Source organism: Erinaceus europaeus, chromosome 4 (assembly GCF_950295315.1).
Source record: "Erinaceus europaeus chromosome 4, mEriEur2.1, whole genome shotgun sequence".
Taxonomy (NCBI): domain Eukaryota; kingdom Metazoa; phylum Chordata; class Mammalia; order Eulipotyphla; family Erinaceidae; genus Erinaceus; species Erinaceus europaeus.
In genome coordinates, this window is record NC_080165.1 from 132965910 (window position 1) to 132980900 (window position 14991).

General features: G+C 41.5%; 2 protein-coding genes across 5 annotated transcripts in view; one reads left to right on the forward strand and one right to left on the reverse strand.

The window, feature by feature from the left end:
* MCM9 (minichromosome maintenance 9 homologous recombination repair factor) overlaps positions 1–14991 on the forward strand; it is a 94621-nt gene that overhangs the window by 30858 nt on the left and 48772 nt on the right. The gene's annotated exons all lie outside the window — the stretch shown is intronic.
* ASF1A (anti-silencing function 1A histone chaperone) lies at positions 367–14987 on the reverse strand. The gene is made up of 4 exons (XM_007521288.2): positions 14652–14987; positions 8059–8174; positions 2812–2988; positions 367–765 (listed from the first exon to the last, which is right to left on the reverse strand). Exons 1-4 carry the CDS (start codon positions 14758–14760, stop codon positions 553–555), a joined length of 615 nt encoding a protein of 204 aa, XP_007521350.1. The 5' UTR covers positions 14761–14987; the 3' UTR covers positions 367–552.

Below are 14991 nucleotides of genomic sequence, written 5' to 3' on the forward strand. Positions count from 1 at the left end.
ATTGTATGAATGATAGCTTTCTATGTGACCTGGAAAATCAAATCCCAAAGTTCTTCATAGCATATAGTTGACTTTAATGCCTTAAAGGACATGCCAAAAAAATAGGTGTGTGTGTGTGGGGGGGAGAATTGCCCCCAAACCAAACTGTCATGGGAAGAAACTTGAGATGAAGTGAACTTGGCTGTTTTAAAGGCCAGTCAAATAATGATCTCCAGATTACTGTCCGAGGCTGGGACATCTTTACCACCTGCTCTACTGATTCATATTTTCTTTATAACTGCTTTAGTTACATGTAGGAGTAAATAATGTAAATTTTAATCAGATTAGTAGTTTCAGAACAAATAAAATAACACATTAGAGAAAAAATTACTTAAAAATAGTTGTATTTATAGTCCACAATTTGCTCAAATACTGGTTTTCTTATAAACTTTCTACAGGATGTTTTTAAAACAAATTCTTCACATTGTGTCTTGACTATGTACTTACGGAATTTCAGGGAAATAGTTCTGTATATTTTTATAGATTAATTTGTACTAAAGGGATGGCAGGTGGTCACATGCAGTCCATATGGGATTCTAACATGACATTTAGTGAGTTTTCTGATGTGGACCATCCCTTTGATGCTGAAGGTAATGCATCTGTTGAAAGAATTGATTGTAGATTTGGATTACTACTCTCTGCATCTTCCAGTTTTTCTGTGTTATCTTCCCAATTAATGTGAAATCTTGTGACTCTTGGATTAGATGCCAAAATGTTCCTTTGAAGCTAAAAGGAGAAATATATAGATAGTAAATACTGAGAAAGTTTGGTTACAACATACAAATAGGTGTTTAATAGTCTTAAATTAGTAATCCTACAGGGCTAGAGTATAAGTCAACTAAAGTTCCTTAAATGTAATTAATAGACCAGGGCTGGACAAGAGATACTGTACTCTAAGGAGAACAGAATGTAACAAATTTGAGGAGATTAACTCAATCTTTTACTATCTAACAAGCCATCTAATGTATCTGTACTTCTGTTTCCTAAAAGGGAAATAATCTCAGTTCTGAAGGAGGATGCTTATTTTTTTAGGTCAAAGTGGTATCTTTTCAATAATTTTTCCAAGGAAAACGAAATCTCCCCAATTATACCTTCATTACTTTAAAAAAAACAAAAAACGAAGTGTTGCTCAGCTCTTGCCTGTGATGGTGCAAGAGACTGAACTCGGGACTTTGGAGCCTCAGGCATGAAAAGTCCTTTTGCATCACCATTATGCTATTCCCCTGCCTGAAAGAGATAAAGGGATGGATAGGTAGACAGATAGGTAGATAGATGATAGACAGTCTGACGGATGGATAGGGACACAGCCTGGAATACTGTTTAGCTGTGGTGCTGGGGACTGAATCTGGGACCTCGGGAATCCTCTTGTGGTTTTTTATCTTGCCTAGCCTTTTGTTATGACTGATTCAAGAGTGTTCTGATTTTTTCTTTTTCTCTAGATGTCATAAAAGTTTATAAACTGAAGTCAGTGCAAGGTCCTACACACTGGGATAAAACAACATCCCAGCTTGATTATCAGAAGGAGCCTGTTCTGTTGTCTCATGTAATTTTGCATAGTATGGTAGTTGTCACGCTCAATTTCATGAAAATTTCATGAAAATAAAGTTTCAAGTAGAAAGCCATAAACTATTGAGTATTTTCAAGAAAATTGATCGGGGCAGGGGTAGATAACATAATGGTTATGTAAAGAGACTCTCATGCCTGAAGCTCCAAAGTCCCAAGTTCAGTCCCCTGCACCACCATAAGCCAGAGCTGAGCAGTGCTCTGGTAAAAAAAAAAAAAAAAAAAGGAAAAGAAGAAAATTGATCTGCAGAACCACAGGTTTTAGCTTCTCAGAATTTAAACTGTTTATGTCTAGAAAAAAGACCTTTATTAACATTAGATAAAATAAGCAATATAGGTATTCTGAGATTTGTTCATATGAAAAACAAATGCAAAAGCACTCCACAACTGTAAGTACTGACAAAAATATGATCGAAGGGCCAGGTGGTGGCGCACCTGGCTGAGCTCATGTATTACAAAGCGCAAGGACCGGGGTTTCGAACCCCCGGTCCCCACTTACAGGGAGAAAGCTTTACGAGTGGTGAAGCAGGGCTGCAGGTGTCTCTCTCTCTCCCTCTCCATTAACCCCCTCCCTCTTAATTTCTGGCTGTCTCTATCCAATAAAGATAATAATTTTTAAAAATTAAAAAATATATAATCGAATAATCAGTAGAACAAACATGAATTTGAATGCCCTATAAAGACAGATTCATGTGAAATGCCATAAACAAAAGCCCATTTCTAAGGGGGGCACTTTGAGAGTCTGATGGTTTAGAAAGTATCAGAGCAACTTTTTTTTTTTTTTAAACCAAAGCACTGCTCAGCTCTGGCATCTTGTGGCGGTGGTGGGGTAGGGGGGAATTTGTGCCATGTACCCCTAACAGCAACGTCAACTTCTAATGATTCATTTGGAGGTAGGGTTTGAGGTCATCCATGACAATGGATTTGCCCAGTACAAGGACCTCAAATTTCCTTAGTCTTAAAAGTCGTTTTTTATATAGTACATGACGAAAAGACAGTTGCTTAAAAACTACACAACACTTCATAGGCGGTGAAACAGATCTGCAAGTGTCTTATCTTTCTCTTCTCTCTATCTTCACCCTTCTCCATTTCTCTCTGTCTTGACGACGACATCAATAACAACTATAAAAAAAAAAAAAAGGGCAACAAAAGGGGAAAAAAATAAACTGCACAGTAAAAGTTACAAAAAATGAATAGTCAAAACAGTACCTTAGAGAAGTCTGGTTTTACTGGTGGATTTTCCCTTAATTCTGTCTCCGTATATTCATTATTTACATAATAGCCAACTCTAATGAATTCTTGACCTCGGTAGGTGCATGTAATCAGCACAACTGTTACACCGACTGCATCTGCATCTGGAATGAGTCCTGGATTAGGTGCATCAGCCTAGAATAATTTGGAAAGAAACACCCAACAAACAAGGCTGTTAGTTGCAAGCAGGATTAGCGTTTTGGTTATCCTGAGCATTAACAGTTGAACAGAAATAAAAAGTTGAAATCATATTGGACAAGTAAATGTCCATTTTGAAACTGATTTATACCCTTACAATATAGTGGGTTGTGAGAGAAGCCATGATGTATTTTTTCTTTTCTTTTGCCTCCAGATTATCGCTGGGGCTCAGTGCCAGCACTACGAATTCACTGCTCCTGCTGGTCATATATATATATAAAATTGGATAGGACAGAGAGCAAATTGAGAGGGGAGAGAAAGAGGGGGCCAGGTGATGATGCACCTAGTTGGGCGCACATGTTACAACACACAAGGATCCAGGTTCAAATCCCCAGTCCCCGGCTTCACAAGTGGTGAATCAGTGCTGCAGGTCCCCCCCACCCTCAATTTCTGGCTGTCTCTATCAAATAAATACAGATAATAAAAATATTTAAAATTTGGGAGTGGGCGGTAGCCCAGTGGGTTAAGCATACGTGGCACAAAGCACAAGGACTAGGGTAAGGATCCCGGTTCGAGCCCCCAGCTCCCCATCTTCAGGGAAGTCGCTTCACAAGTGGTGAAGCAGGTCTGCAGGTGTCTGTCTTTCTCTCGCTCTCTGTCTTCCCCTCCTCTCTCCATTTCTCTCTCTCCTATCCAACAGACGACATCAATAACAGTAGTAACTACAACAATAAAAACAAGGGCAACAAAAAGGATAAATACTAAAAAATTTAAAAAATATATTTAAAATTTAAAAAAGGGAAAGAGACAGACCTGCCTCACCACTTATGAAGCAACACTGCCCCCCCCCCCCCGTAGGTGGAGAGCTGGGGGCTCGAACTGGGATACTTATAAGTATGCTTCCTACTATGTTTGCTTAACCCAGTGCACTACTGCCTGGATCCAATATATGACATACTTTTTCTATGCAAAAATGCATCATGACTTCTTCACATTATTTCTCTACAGCATATGTAATTACTTTGGGACAGGAAATCATAACTGCTTTGCTAAAAAAAAAAGAAAGCATAACTATTTCTAGAGGAAAATAAACCTGCTTTTTAAAAGTACATATTTATTTATTCCCTTTTACTGCCCTAGTTGTTTTCTTGTTGTAGTTATTATTGATGTTGTCGCTGTTGGATAGGACAGAGAGAAATGGAGAGAAGAGGGGAAGACAGAGAGGGGGAGAGAAAGATACACACCTGCAGACCTGCTTCACCGCCTGTGAAGCGACTCCCCTGCAGGTAGGGAACCGGGTGCTCGAACTGGGATCCTTACTAAACCTGCTTTTTGTGTTTGTTGAGTGATTATGGAATATTCAGTTAAACTTATAAAAATAGAGAACTGAGAAACAAAATTTTAAAAAATTGCCACTAGGGTTTTATCACTGGGGCTCAGTGGCTACATAAGGAATCTACCACTTGTGAGGCTTCCCTCCTACTTGTGGGGAGTAGGGGCCCAAAGTGCAAGGACCGGCCTAAGGATCCCAGTTCGAGCCCCGGCTCCCCACCTGCAGGGGAGTCGCTTCACAGGTAGTGAAGTAGGTCTGCAGGTATCTATCTTTCTTTCCCCTCTCTGTCTTCCCCATCTCTCTCCATTTCTCTCTGTCCTATCCAACAACGAACGACATCAACAATGACAATAATAACCACAGTGAGGCTACAACAAGGGCAACAAAAGGGGGGAAAATGGCCTCCAGGAGTGGTGGATTCATGGTGCAGGCACCGAGCCCAGCAATAACCCTGGAGGGAAAAACAAAAAACAAAAAAACACAGGAGATGAAGCGAGGTAGAAGCAGATAAGGGCCCTGGCCATGTCAATACACAGAATAGCAATGAGCCTAGTTGGAAGAAGTCAAGATTGAGGCAATGTTGAGTGGTGTTGAGGTGTCTGAGCTCTCTGTGAGGCAGTCCCATTCTGAGTGCCAAATAGATGAAGTGCCAGTAAATCAGCTTACTGTTGCCGGTACACTAATGCATCCCTGGACCTGTCTTAGCTTGGAAATTCCCCTAGCTGGTATTCTCAATCAAGATCAAAGACTAATGTTTACTGTTTGACACACAAAAAAGCATTCAATGGGCTGGAGACATAGCTCAGTGGTAGAGTATACTCTGTATAAATGGGCTCCTAGGTTTCATCTCTGGTTTAAAAAAAGAAAAATCCCCCAAACAATAAATGCATAAAATCACCTACCTAGTCACCATAGTTAAAACCCTCCGTTTCCCCAGTATTCTGCCCCATTGTGAGGCAGAATGTGACTGCCTCACATAGAACTCAGGTACCTCAACTCCATTCAATATTCCTTCATTCCTGAGTTCTTCCCACTAGTCCACTGTTACTCTGTGTACTGCCATGCGTGAACAAGGCCCTATCCTAGCTAGCCATATGCTCATATCTGCTTCTAACTTGCAGATAAGAATTGGAAAAACAAGACAAAGACCCTCAGTTTTCCTATCACAGTTAGCCAGTCTCAGTAACACTCATCTGATGGCTGACTTCATGCTACTTTATCTCTTGTCTAATAGACTGCTTCAAGTTTTCTAGTCTACCCCTGCTCTGACCTATATGCAGCACTGCCACTAGCCATAACTACTTAAATATTCCTTACTTGCCAGATTTTAACAGCTCAGATGGTAACCCTATTTCTAAGATAAAAATTCCAGTCCTTTTACTTCATTTATAAGGCCCATTGTAATTTGTCTCCTACTAATATCTCTATTCATATCCTCTGTATTATACCTTGGTTCTAGAATTATGCTAACTCTTTTAAAATTTTTTTGTTTGTTATTATATAGAGACAGAATTTGAGAGGGGGGGAGAGATGGGAGGCAGAGATAGTGAGGGAGAAAGACACCTGCAGACCTGCTTCATCACTAGTGAAACTTCCCCCCCAGCGGGTGGGGACCAGGGGCTTGAACCCGGGTCCTTGTGCTCTGTAATGTGTGCCACTGCTTGGCCCCCAGTTCCATATAATGTAGTGATAATCTTTTTTTTTTTTTAGTGATTTAATAATGATTAACAAGATTGTAGGATAAGAGGGGTACAATTCCATATAATTCTCACCACCAGTGATAATCTTTTATGCCTAGTTGCTTTGCCTGAAAAATCTCACCAACATTCTGAAAATTCTTTTTTTTGTAGCTTGCATCAAATGTAACCTCATCCTTTCTAACTCAAAATTCTTTTCTAATTCAAAGATAGGTCAACATTATTTTTATGCACTCACATTACTTGGCACAGATCTCAACTAGTGTATGCTCAACATCTTAAATGCTTATTCCATAAACTTTTCTAAGTTCTATCAGTTCATCTTGATAATGGCATGTCGGGCACAACTCTAGACACACAAGTAATTAAGTATTTTGAAATTGATTCATAACAATTCCTGCCACAAAGAGGTTGTGATCTCTTTGGAGAGGTATGAAGTCTACCAGGGATATGTCCTGGAAAATATGTTCCCTGCCATATGCATCTCTCTTCCTAAGGGTTAAATCACTTCCAAATAATACTCAGATAATAATGCTCATGTTTCTAGAAATGGTTTCAAAGAGGGGTGGAGGTAGTTCAGTACTGACTTGGGATCCAGCTCCCATATCATGCCTCTGTCTCACCACTTGTGAAATTACTCCATCCCCACAGGGGACAAGGGGCTTAAACTTGGGTCCTCATTCATTATAACGTGTGCCTCCACCCAGGCCCCTGAAGGCTCCTTTATATAACACTTCCAAGAAGGAGAGTAAAAATTGATTTCTAGTTACAGAAACAGCACACTATTTGTCAGCGACTATAGTTAACTACTTTAATCCTCATTTAATCCTCTTAACATCCTTATGAGATGGGATATTAATCACGTTTTATAGATGACTGGAGTGACTAACAGAGGTTAGGGAGATTGTCTAAAGTTACATATGGCTAATAAGCTGAGCAAGACCTGAACCAGTGTTAACTATGGTACTTCCTCCAACACATGCATTCTCTGCTATATATATCTTTCACCAAGGTTATGGATCACATAACTCAGGCTAATAAAACTTTCAATTAATTCATTTGAACGTGTTAATACATCTGAACTTTTTAAAACCACTGTATTGAATATTTGTTGTGCTCTCTCAGGCTAAGAGAGCAACACTCTGAGACCTGTATTTTGGAGAGGGAAAGGTTAACGGCTCCAGCAATATGAGTGTCAGCCCACACCTAATGAGATTATTTGCTCACTAGTACTCATTTAACTTGATCTCACTGTAAAGTGAGCAGACATGGAGGTCAGGTATAGGAAGACTTGGGTTCCCCCCCTCATGTGAAGTCTTTTCAGTAAGTTCTAATAACTGATAGGGTTCTGTTGAGTAGAAATACTTGTAACAAAGTAAGTTTCTCTTTGAACCCTATCATGGAGTTACTCTTTGGTTCACTATAAATACATCTCTCTAAGAAACATCGACAATTCAGAAATGATTGAATAGTTTTATATATAGCAATTTACAACATATCACTTGACACTTTTATAAAATGTATGGATTTGATGCTTTAGTAAACTATTGATCTTTAATTTCAGTGACCTCTACTGACTTCACAGACCTCTACTAACATACCTGTTAATCTAGCTCAGTGGCTGACTACTGAAAGCCTGTTTATATCATCATCACTGCTAGTACCTAAAACCATAATCGGAAAAATGCCTATTACAGTCTGTACCAGTTAATAGATGCTATTTTGAGTTCTTGTTCTGGCTGCTAAACAGCCACGCTAAAAGTCTGGTATTAAGGGACTAGTCTTAGGAAGAGCCCAAACTTAATCACATGTGTGTCATGATACAGTATAAAGTCTACTGTACGCTCTGCAAACCCTGTGTAAGAAACATGAACATCTGTCAGGCAAAATAAAAAGGTGGCATTCCTTCATAACAGACATTTCCTAAAACATGAGGCAGATAAAAAGGGAGTGTAGCAGATGACTTAGCTCCAAAGGAAAGGGATGAAGATCATTAAGAAACCTATTTATGTATTTACCTGAAAGTAGTAATCTTACCTGAAATACAAACATATGCCTTCCTGCAGGAACAGGACCCACTAAAACAGAGTCTAAAACTTGATCATATTCTTCACTTTCTGCAGAGCCCACATAGATAATTTTCCATTCCAAGTCTAGGGTTAGAAACCAAATGTTATTTCATACTCAGTAATTACATTGTGAGATGAGGTAACAAGTCTTTTATGCCCTGTTAACTCTATTGGCTGCTAAGGCTGATATCTGATAGCGGAAAAATCCAAAATGGCATCGAACTGTTCCTATAAAATTCTTAAATTTTCTATCAGCTCCCTAAATGTTCTTTTGTAAAACAGTGAGTCTTTGCTTTTCACAAAATATGGCCCAAAACTTGGAAAAGAGTAGTATGTTGTCTCTAGAACTCGTAAAATACACTGGCTGTGTATGTGTTCTGTTTTGAGACATTCTTTTTTTTTTTCCTTCTTTATATAGGAGAGTACATAAACACCATTCCCACCACCAAAAGACTGTGTCCCATCCCATCCTTCCCTCTCCCCGCCTCCCCCCAGTGAAGCCAAACATCCGCCCTCACCCAGAGATTTTTATTTGGTGCCCTATTCCAAACTCAGTCAAATCCTGCTTTTGAGTTTCCCTTTCTGTTCTTCTTTCTCAACTTCTGTTGACGAGTGGGATCATCCCATACTCGTCGTCTTTGTCTTTCTGACTTAGCTCACTTAACATAATTCCTTCTCGCTCCATGAGACATTCTTTAGCCAAGAACACCCCTATAACAATCTGGAATTTTCCAAATTTGGCTGTGACCCACACCTCACCCTCCAAACAGGACATCTTTTAATGATTTACTGAACAAAACTTAGGAATGGCTCCCTTCTCAAAGAGTTCCAAAGTGGGGGAAAATAACCTGAACTTCCCTTGTAGTTCTGAATGAGCTTCGGCTCATTAACTGTTAAAGGGTTTATTTTTCCCTCACGGAACCCCTTCATGTATCTCTTACAAAGTTTAAGAACCTACAGATGAGTAAAATCATTGGACTTGTGAAGGTAGAAGGGAGAAGCCAACTCTGTATACAAAGCATCTCTGAGAGGTTGCCCCCTTGGGGTATACAAAGTCTTTAGGATTATACCTCCTTTTACTAATTCAATACTTTTCTTCTTTTTTTCCTTTCTGAAGATGTATCATTATCATACCTCTGTTCTAGAGCCAGGCCACTTATATTCCAGCTTCTAGTGTGCATTTTCCAGCAGAGCATTTGCATCTGAACAACTCACAGCATCATTTAGTTAAGGCTAAGAGAGGAAGCAATCAGTCTGAGTATCTAGTCAAAAGGAACAGCAGGAGGATGCTCAGGAAAAAGATCAAGACTGACAGAAAATGAGCAAAGAATCAACTATGAGATTAAGGTGACACATGTGCTAAATTATACAAAGTTTTAAAGCCCATCTAAAGACTTGATCATAACATTTAATGGTATGGGAAATAGGAGGGCCCTGAGCAGAGGGATTAAATGATCTGACTTTATTTCAAAAGGACCACTTTTGCTGCTTTGTTTAGTATAGACTGTGTGTGGGCAAGGGAAGAAGTAAGAGAATTCAACATTAACGGAGGCTTGAAACACATGCAGTCAGTCATCAAAGTGCAGAGCAGTGACAATCTGGATAAAACTCAAAATTAGTAGTAGGCCAAAGAGCCCATGACTATTTTTTTTTTTCCAAGCCTGAAATCTGATGTGCGGGTGGATCCAAGTTATTGTCTGGGGAGATGATGTCATGGCTGGAAAAAGGACCAGAAAGATGTATCAGGGAAGCGAGTAGCTCCCAAATATGGGAAAGGGGTATAAATATTGTTGACTGTAAACTCCACTGATTTGATCTGATCTGGGGCCCATATTCAGCTTAGGAGCCTATGTGACCTCTACATCCCTTAAAAAACAAACAAACAAACAAACAAAACCCCTCAAAATTAGAAGCTGAGTCACTTATACCCCAAAGGGTAAAAGGAAACAATTAGTTCAAAACAAAAAAGCTACATCAACTGAAAATTTACCTTTTGACTTACTTAACTTGAAATCTCTACAATTAGCTAAGTGGAGATAATAGAACTACTAAAACTTCTAAAACTGTCAATAAGTAAAAACCTAGGGGATTCCTAAGGAGTAAGCCTTGGGTTCTCCTAAGGTAAGAAATCAAGATGAGGACAAATCAGTGAAAGTAAAATACAAAACTAGTGGTCAATAAGATAGGTAACCCAAAAGCCAAGTGAATGAAGAAATTGTTTTAAAGGGATTTAAAAATGATTAAGCTAACCCAAGAAGACTGTTTGTATCATTATGAATAGTGCCATTGGCTCTATTAAAAGTATTGAGAAACAGTCAAGACTTATAAACCCAGTTTTGTAAAATACCTACTATATACTAGACATGGGTCTGATCACTGCACTTCTTTTGTTTAAAATGCGGTTGGTTTATCATGTTTTAGATTATAGCGGTAAAACATGAAAAGTTGAAGCTCTGATAGCTTAATTAAAATGGATTTCGGGAGTTGGGCTGTAGCGCAGCGGGTTAAGCGCAGGTGGCGCAAAGCACAAGGACCAGCATAAGGATCCCGGCTCCCCACTTGCAGGGGAGTCGCTTCACAGGCGGTGAAGCAGGTCTGCAGGTGTCTATCTTTCTCTCCTCGTATCTTCCCCTCTCTCCATTTCTCTCTGTCCTATCCAACAACGACAACAACAATAATAACTACAACAATAAAACAACAAGGGCAACAAAAGGGAATAAATAAAATAATTAAAAAAAAATGGATTCCAAGGGAGTTGCACGGTAGTGGAACGGGTTAAATGCATGTGGCGTGAAGCCCAAGGACCCGCATAAGGATCCCGGTTCGTGGCCTCGGCTCCCCACCTACAGGGCTGTCGCTTCATAGGCTGTGAAGCAGGTCTGCAGGTGTCTGTCTTTCTCTCCCCCTCTCTGTCTTCCCCTCCACTCTCCATTTCTCTCTGTCCTATCCAACAACGATGACATCAATAACAATAACTACAACAACAATAAAAACAAGGGCAACAAAAAGGAAAATAAATTTAAAAATAAAAATAAAAATGGATTCACACAACAAACTAAAGAGTCAGAAAGCAAACTATAAAGAGGCCAGGTAGTGGCACACCTGGTTAAGTGTACACATTACAGTATGCAAGGATGCAGGTTCAAGCCTCTGGTACCCCCTGCAGGGAGAGAGCTTCATAAGTAGTGAATCAAGGCTGCAGGTGTGTCTCTGTTTCTCTCCCTCTCAATTTCTGTTTCTATCCAATAATAAAAAAATTACCTCTCATAGAACAGTCAAATGAAACTTAATGAGGAAGAGGTGGGTGGTAAGGAAGGGCAGAGGTTATGGGGAGCTATTCAGTCTTAAATAGTAAGGCTGTAACTCAGGGAATACCTGTACCTAAGTTTTATGCTGATGAATGCCTGCTACAGCAACTGGGTTTAAAGTGCTCAGTACTTATTTGCAAATTAGTAGTGAGTGTTTTATTCAGTTTTCTAACAATGGAAGCATTCATCTCTGTTTTCATTACTGAAGGAATAAAGGGCAGAGTCTACCACTTTACTCAGATTTTCAGTTGAAGTAGTTTTATTTTAAAACTTAATTGCCTCATTTAATTATATTAATGCTGTCATGCAAGTATCTCCTTTTGTGTGGAAATGTTAAATGTTAAACCAGCACTTAGATATTAAATTAATACTTATTGGGGAGACCTGTGGCTCAGTGGAAAGTATATAGTCTTTGGGAGTGAAAGCAAGTCTTTGGGAGTGTTAAAGAATGAAATGCCAGGCTCAGTTCTGGTGCATCATTAAGTAGTCACTGTAAGTAGATGCAATTATTGATATTAGTCAACTTTAAAACAGTGGATCCATATAACAGAGAATAGGTAATTCACAGATGGCATAATAAAGACAGCAGGAAGGTCACAATAAAAACTTACGCAGGTTTGGTGATAAGATCAGACAGATTTAGGGTCTTCTAATCTTGCAGGATTAATATAAATAACTGTATTATTTTAAAAACAAAGTTTTTAAGAGCAAATACTTGTCTTTTCCTGAAGCACATCATAGCAGCTCACAAAGTCTCACGTACACTTGGGGGCTGCTGACAAGTATGAGAGAAGGAGGCCAACCTCTTGGAACTTAAAATTCCTAAGTAAAAATTACTCATTAGAATATTCTGTAATTTCAAGAGCAGATTAAAAAAAAAAACCCCTGTAATATGAAGATATGGAGCCTAGAACCTTTGCTATGTAAACTCAGGTTCCTCAATCATACAGCCTCTAGGTGGAGTATACAAGCATGGCACCTTTTACAGATTCCTCGGCAGCCTGCTATGACTCAGCTTAAGTTTTTCTGCTTCTCCCCCCACCCCACCCCCCTATTTATTGATTACTGAGAGAACCAGGGCATCACTGTGGTATGTGCAGTGCACATGCACAATGTGCAAGGACCCAGGTTCAAGCCCCTGGTCCCCACCTGCAGGAGGAAAGCTTCACAAATGAAGCAGTGCTGCAGGTGTCACTCTTGTCTCTTTCACTCTTTATATTCCCCCCCCCCCACACACACAAACCTCTCGATTTCTGGCTGTCTCTATCAAATAAAGATAATGGAAAATTTTTTTTAAATTGCTGAGTCAAAGTTCAGTAAAGGTACCCTGGCATATACAAGTGGGATTTGGTATATTTCTGTTATTAGTATTTTAAGAGGTCTGATGTGATTCTGGCTTGAGATCCCAGTTAAAAATGGAACATAATTCTGCTTCCATAAACAGGTTTCAACTACCCATTGTCAAATCCCAATACACCCTGAACCATTTATCTTCCTCAAATGGAGGATACCACTTTTAAGTAGACCTGTAGTGTGAATTTCTAATGCCTGAAACATTTGCATTTGCTCGTTTTTATAAGCAGTTGGTCATAAAAATATCAGAATGTTGGGTATGAAAAACAGGCCTGGTAGTTTACCTATGAGTAAATAAATGAGTTCGGTGTTTAAAAGAACCTCCTTTAATTATCAATGGCCTATTTATAAATTATTTAATAAATAAATGATCTCTCAACATAAGCATCACATATATGGAATGCATATGTAGTTATATAGGTGTTGAAACTGTATGGAAGGGAGAGTGAAGTGTTAACTGTTGATGAGAGTAAGATGAAAGATATTGCGTTCAGGACTATTTATACCTGTACAACTTTTAAAAGCTTATTATGCATATTGCTTTTATAATGCATGAAGTGATTAGCATTAAGTCTAAATGATATTACATGCACTTGTAAATTGAGAGGAACAGGTTGCCCATTATAAAAATCATGGAGAATTTAACATTCCCCTCACATTCTGAAAACGAAGCACTAGGTCATCTTAATTTTTAACACCTCTAAGGAAAGCAAAGACAAGCCCGTGACAAACTTCAGCTTTTTAAATAACCCCTGCACATATTTAAAGATCTTTTAAGACCTTAAACCATACTTTGAAAAAAAAGGGGGTGGGTGGGGTAGAGGGAGACTTTCTGCACTGCCATCTATCAGGACATTACCTTCCATTTCCTATAGCCATTTCCTTTTGGGGCGTGTGTTTTAAATGCAGAGGGATTGCATGTGGAGTTACTTGAATTAGATTTCAACACTTAGAAGCTAATGATTAAGTCCTGGGAATTCTGTTCAAGTATTTTGCGTACGGCTGCATGGAATTTTCTAGCTTAGCACTTTGTTTCTCCCGTTAAGGGGAGAGGGGAGGTTTTTTGTTTGTTTGCTTGCTTGTTTGTTTTTTAATCATGAAGAAAAAGGAGTCCCCGTCGGTCGGGCCGAGCCCGCGCCCAGAGCATCCCGGGCGCCGGCGGGGCAGTGGCGGCCCGGGAGCAGCCGAGCCAGCGCCCGCCTCTGCCGCTGGTTGGTGGAGGGAGGCAGAAGCCACGCGAGGGCAGCCTGGCCCCGGCCCCGGCCCCGGCCCCCGAGGGCGAGTGCGGCGAGTCCCGGCGTGAGCTCGCAGCCCGGACCGGGAAGGTGGGCAGGCGGGGCGCCGTGCTCGTCACCCGCGGAGCGGAGGCGTCGTGACGCCGGGGCCGCCCGCCCGCTCGTCGCCTCTCGGGAAGATGGTTCCGCTGCTGCCTCGCCGGCGCGACCACACACACTCCTCTCCCTCCTCGCCCGGGGCTGTTGGCGGCGGCGGCGGCGGGGAAGGCGGCCCGGCGAGACCTACCCGCGCCTCTTCCCCACAAGCACCGCCGCCACCAACACCCCGGCGGCCCGCGCCGCGGACTGGAGTGCGGGGGCTCCCCCGCCGCCCGGCCGCCAGACAAAGCTGACAACATGGCTACCTCCGCTCGAACAAGTTCCCCGCAAGTTGAGCCGCGGCGGCCGGAGCCCGCGCGCGCCTCGCCCGCCAGCCGTCGTCCATCAACTTCCAAGTTTTCCCTCCGCGGAGCCGAGCCCGCGGGCCCGCCCGCCCGCCCGCCCGCCCGGCAGAGCCTCCGGAGCACCGGCCGCCCGCGCCAGGCCCGGCCCGGCCCCGCGGAAACTTTCAACGTCGGCAGCCCCGCAACTGACAGCCCCGGCGGCGGGCGGCCCGGCCGACTCACCTTCAGACAGGTCCTCGATGCACTCGAAGGTGATCTCGAACTGGAACGGGTTGTAGAAAGGAGATGGGTTATCCAGCACGACTACATTGTTCACCTGAACCTTTGCCATATTTTGAAAACACACACACACACACAATGGGAACCGGGGAGGGGGCTGGTTGCGGCACAATAAAGTCCAGCGCGCGGCCGCTCGGGAAAGCGCAGACCCCTGCCCCGGCGCTGGCCCGACGTCGTGCAGCGGCGACTTGAGAAACTTTTTTTTTTTTTTTATTTACACGGGAACACTCCAGTGTTTTTTGCAGCTTTCCTATTTCACTAAACTACAGCCCATTCTGCTCTG

Coding starts and splice junctions, on each gene's coding strand:
- ASF1A (XM_007521288.2), bottom strand. CDS start 14,760: ATGGCAAAGGTTCAGGTGAACAATGTAGTCGTGCTGGATAACCCATCT. Junction 2,989..8,058: donor GGCATATGTTTGTATTTCAG/GTAAGATTACTA, acceptor AAATTATTCTAG/GCTGATGCACCTAATCCAGG. Junction 766..2,811: donor TAAAACCAGACTTCTCTAAG/GTACTGTTTTGA, acceptor TTCTCCTTTTAG/CTTCAAAGGAACATTTTGGC.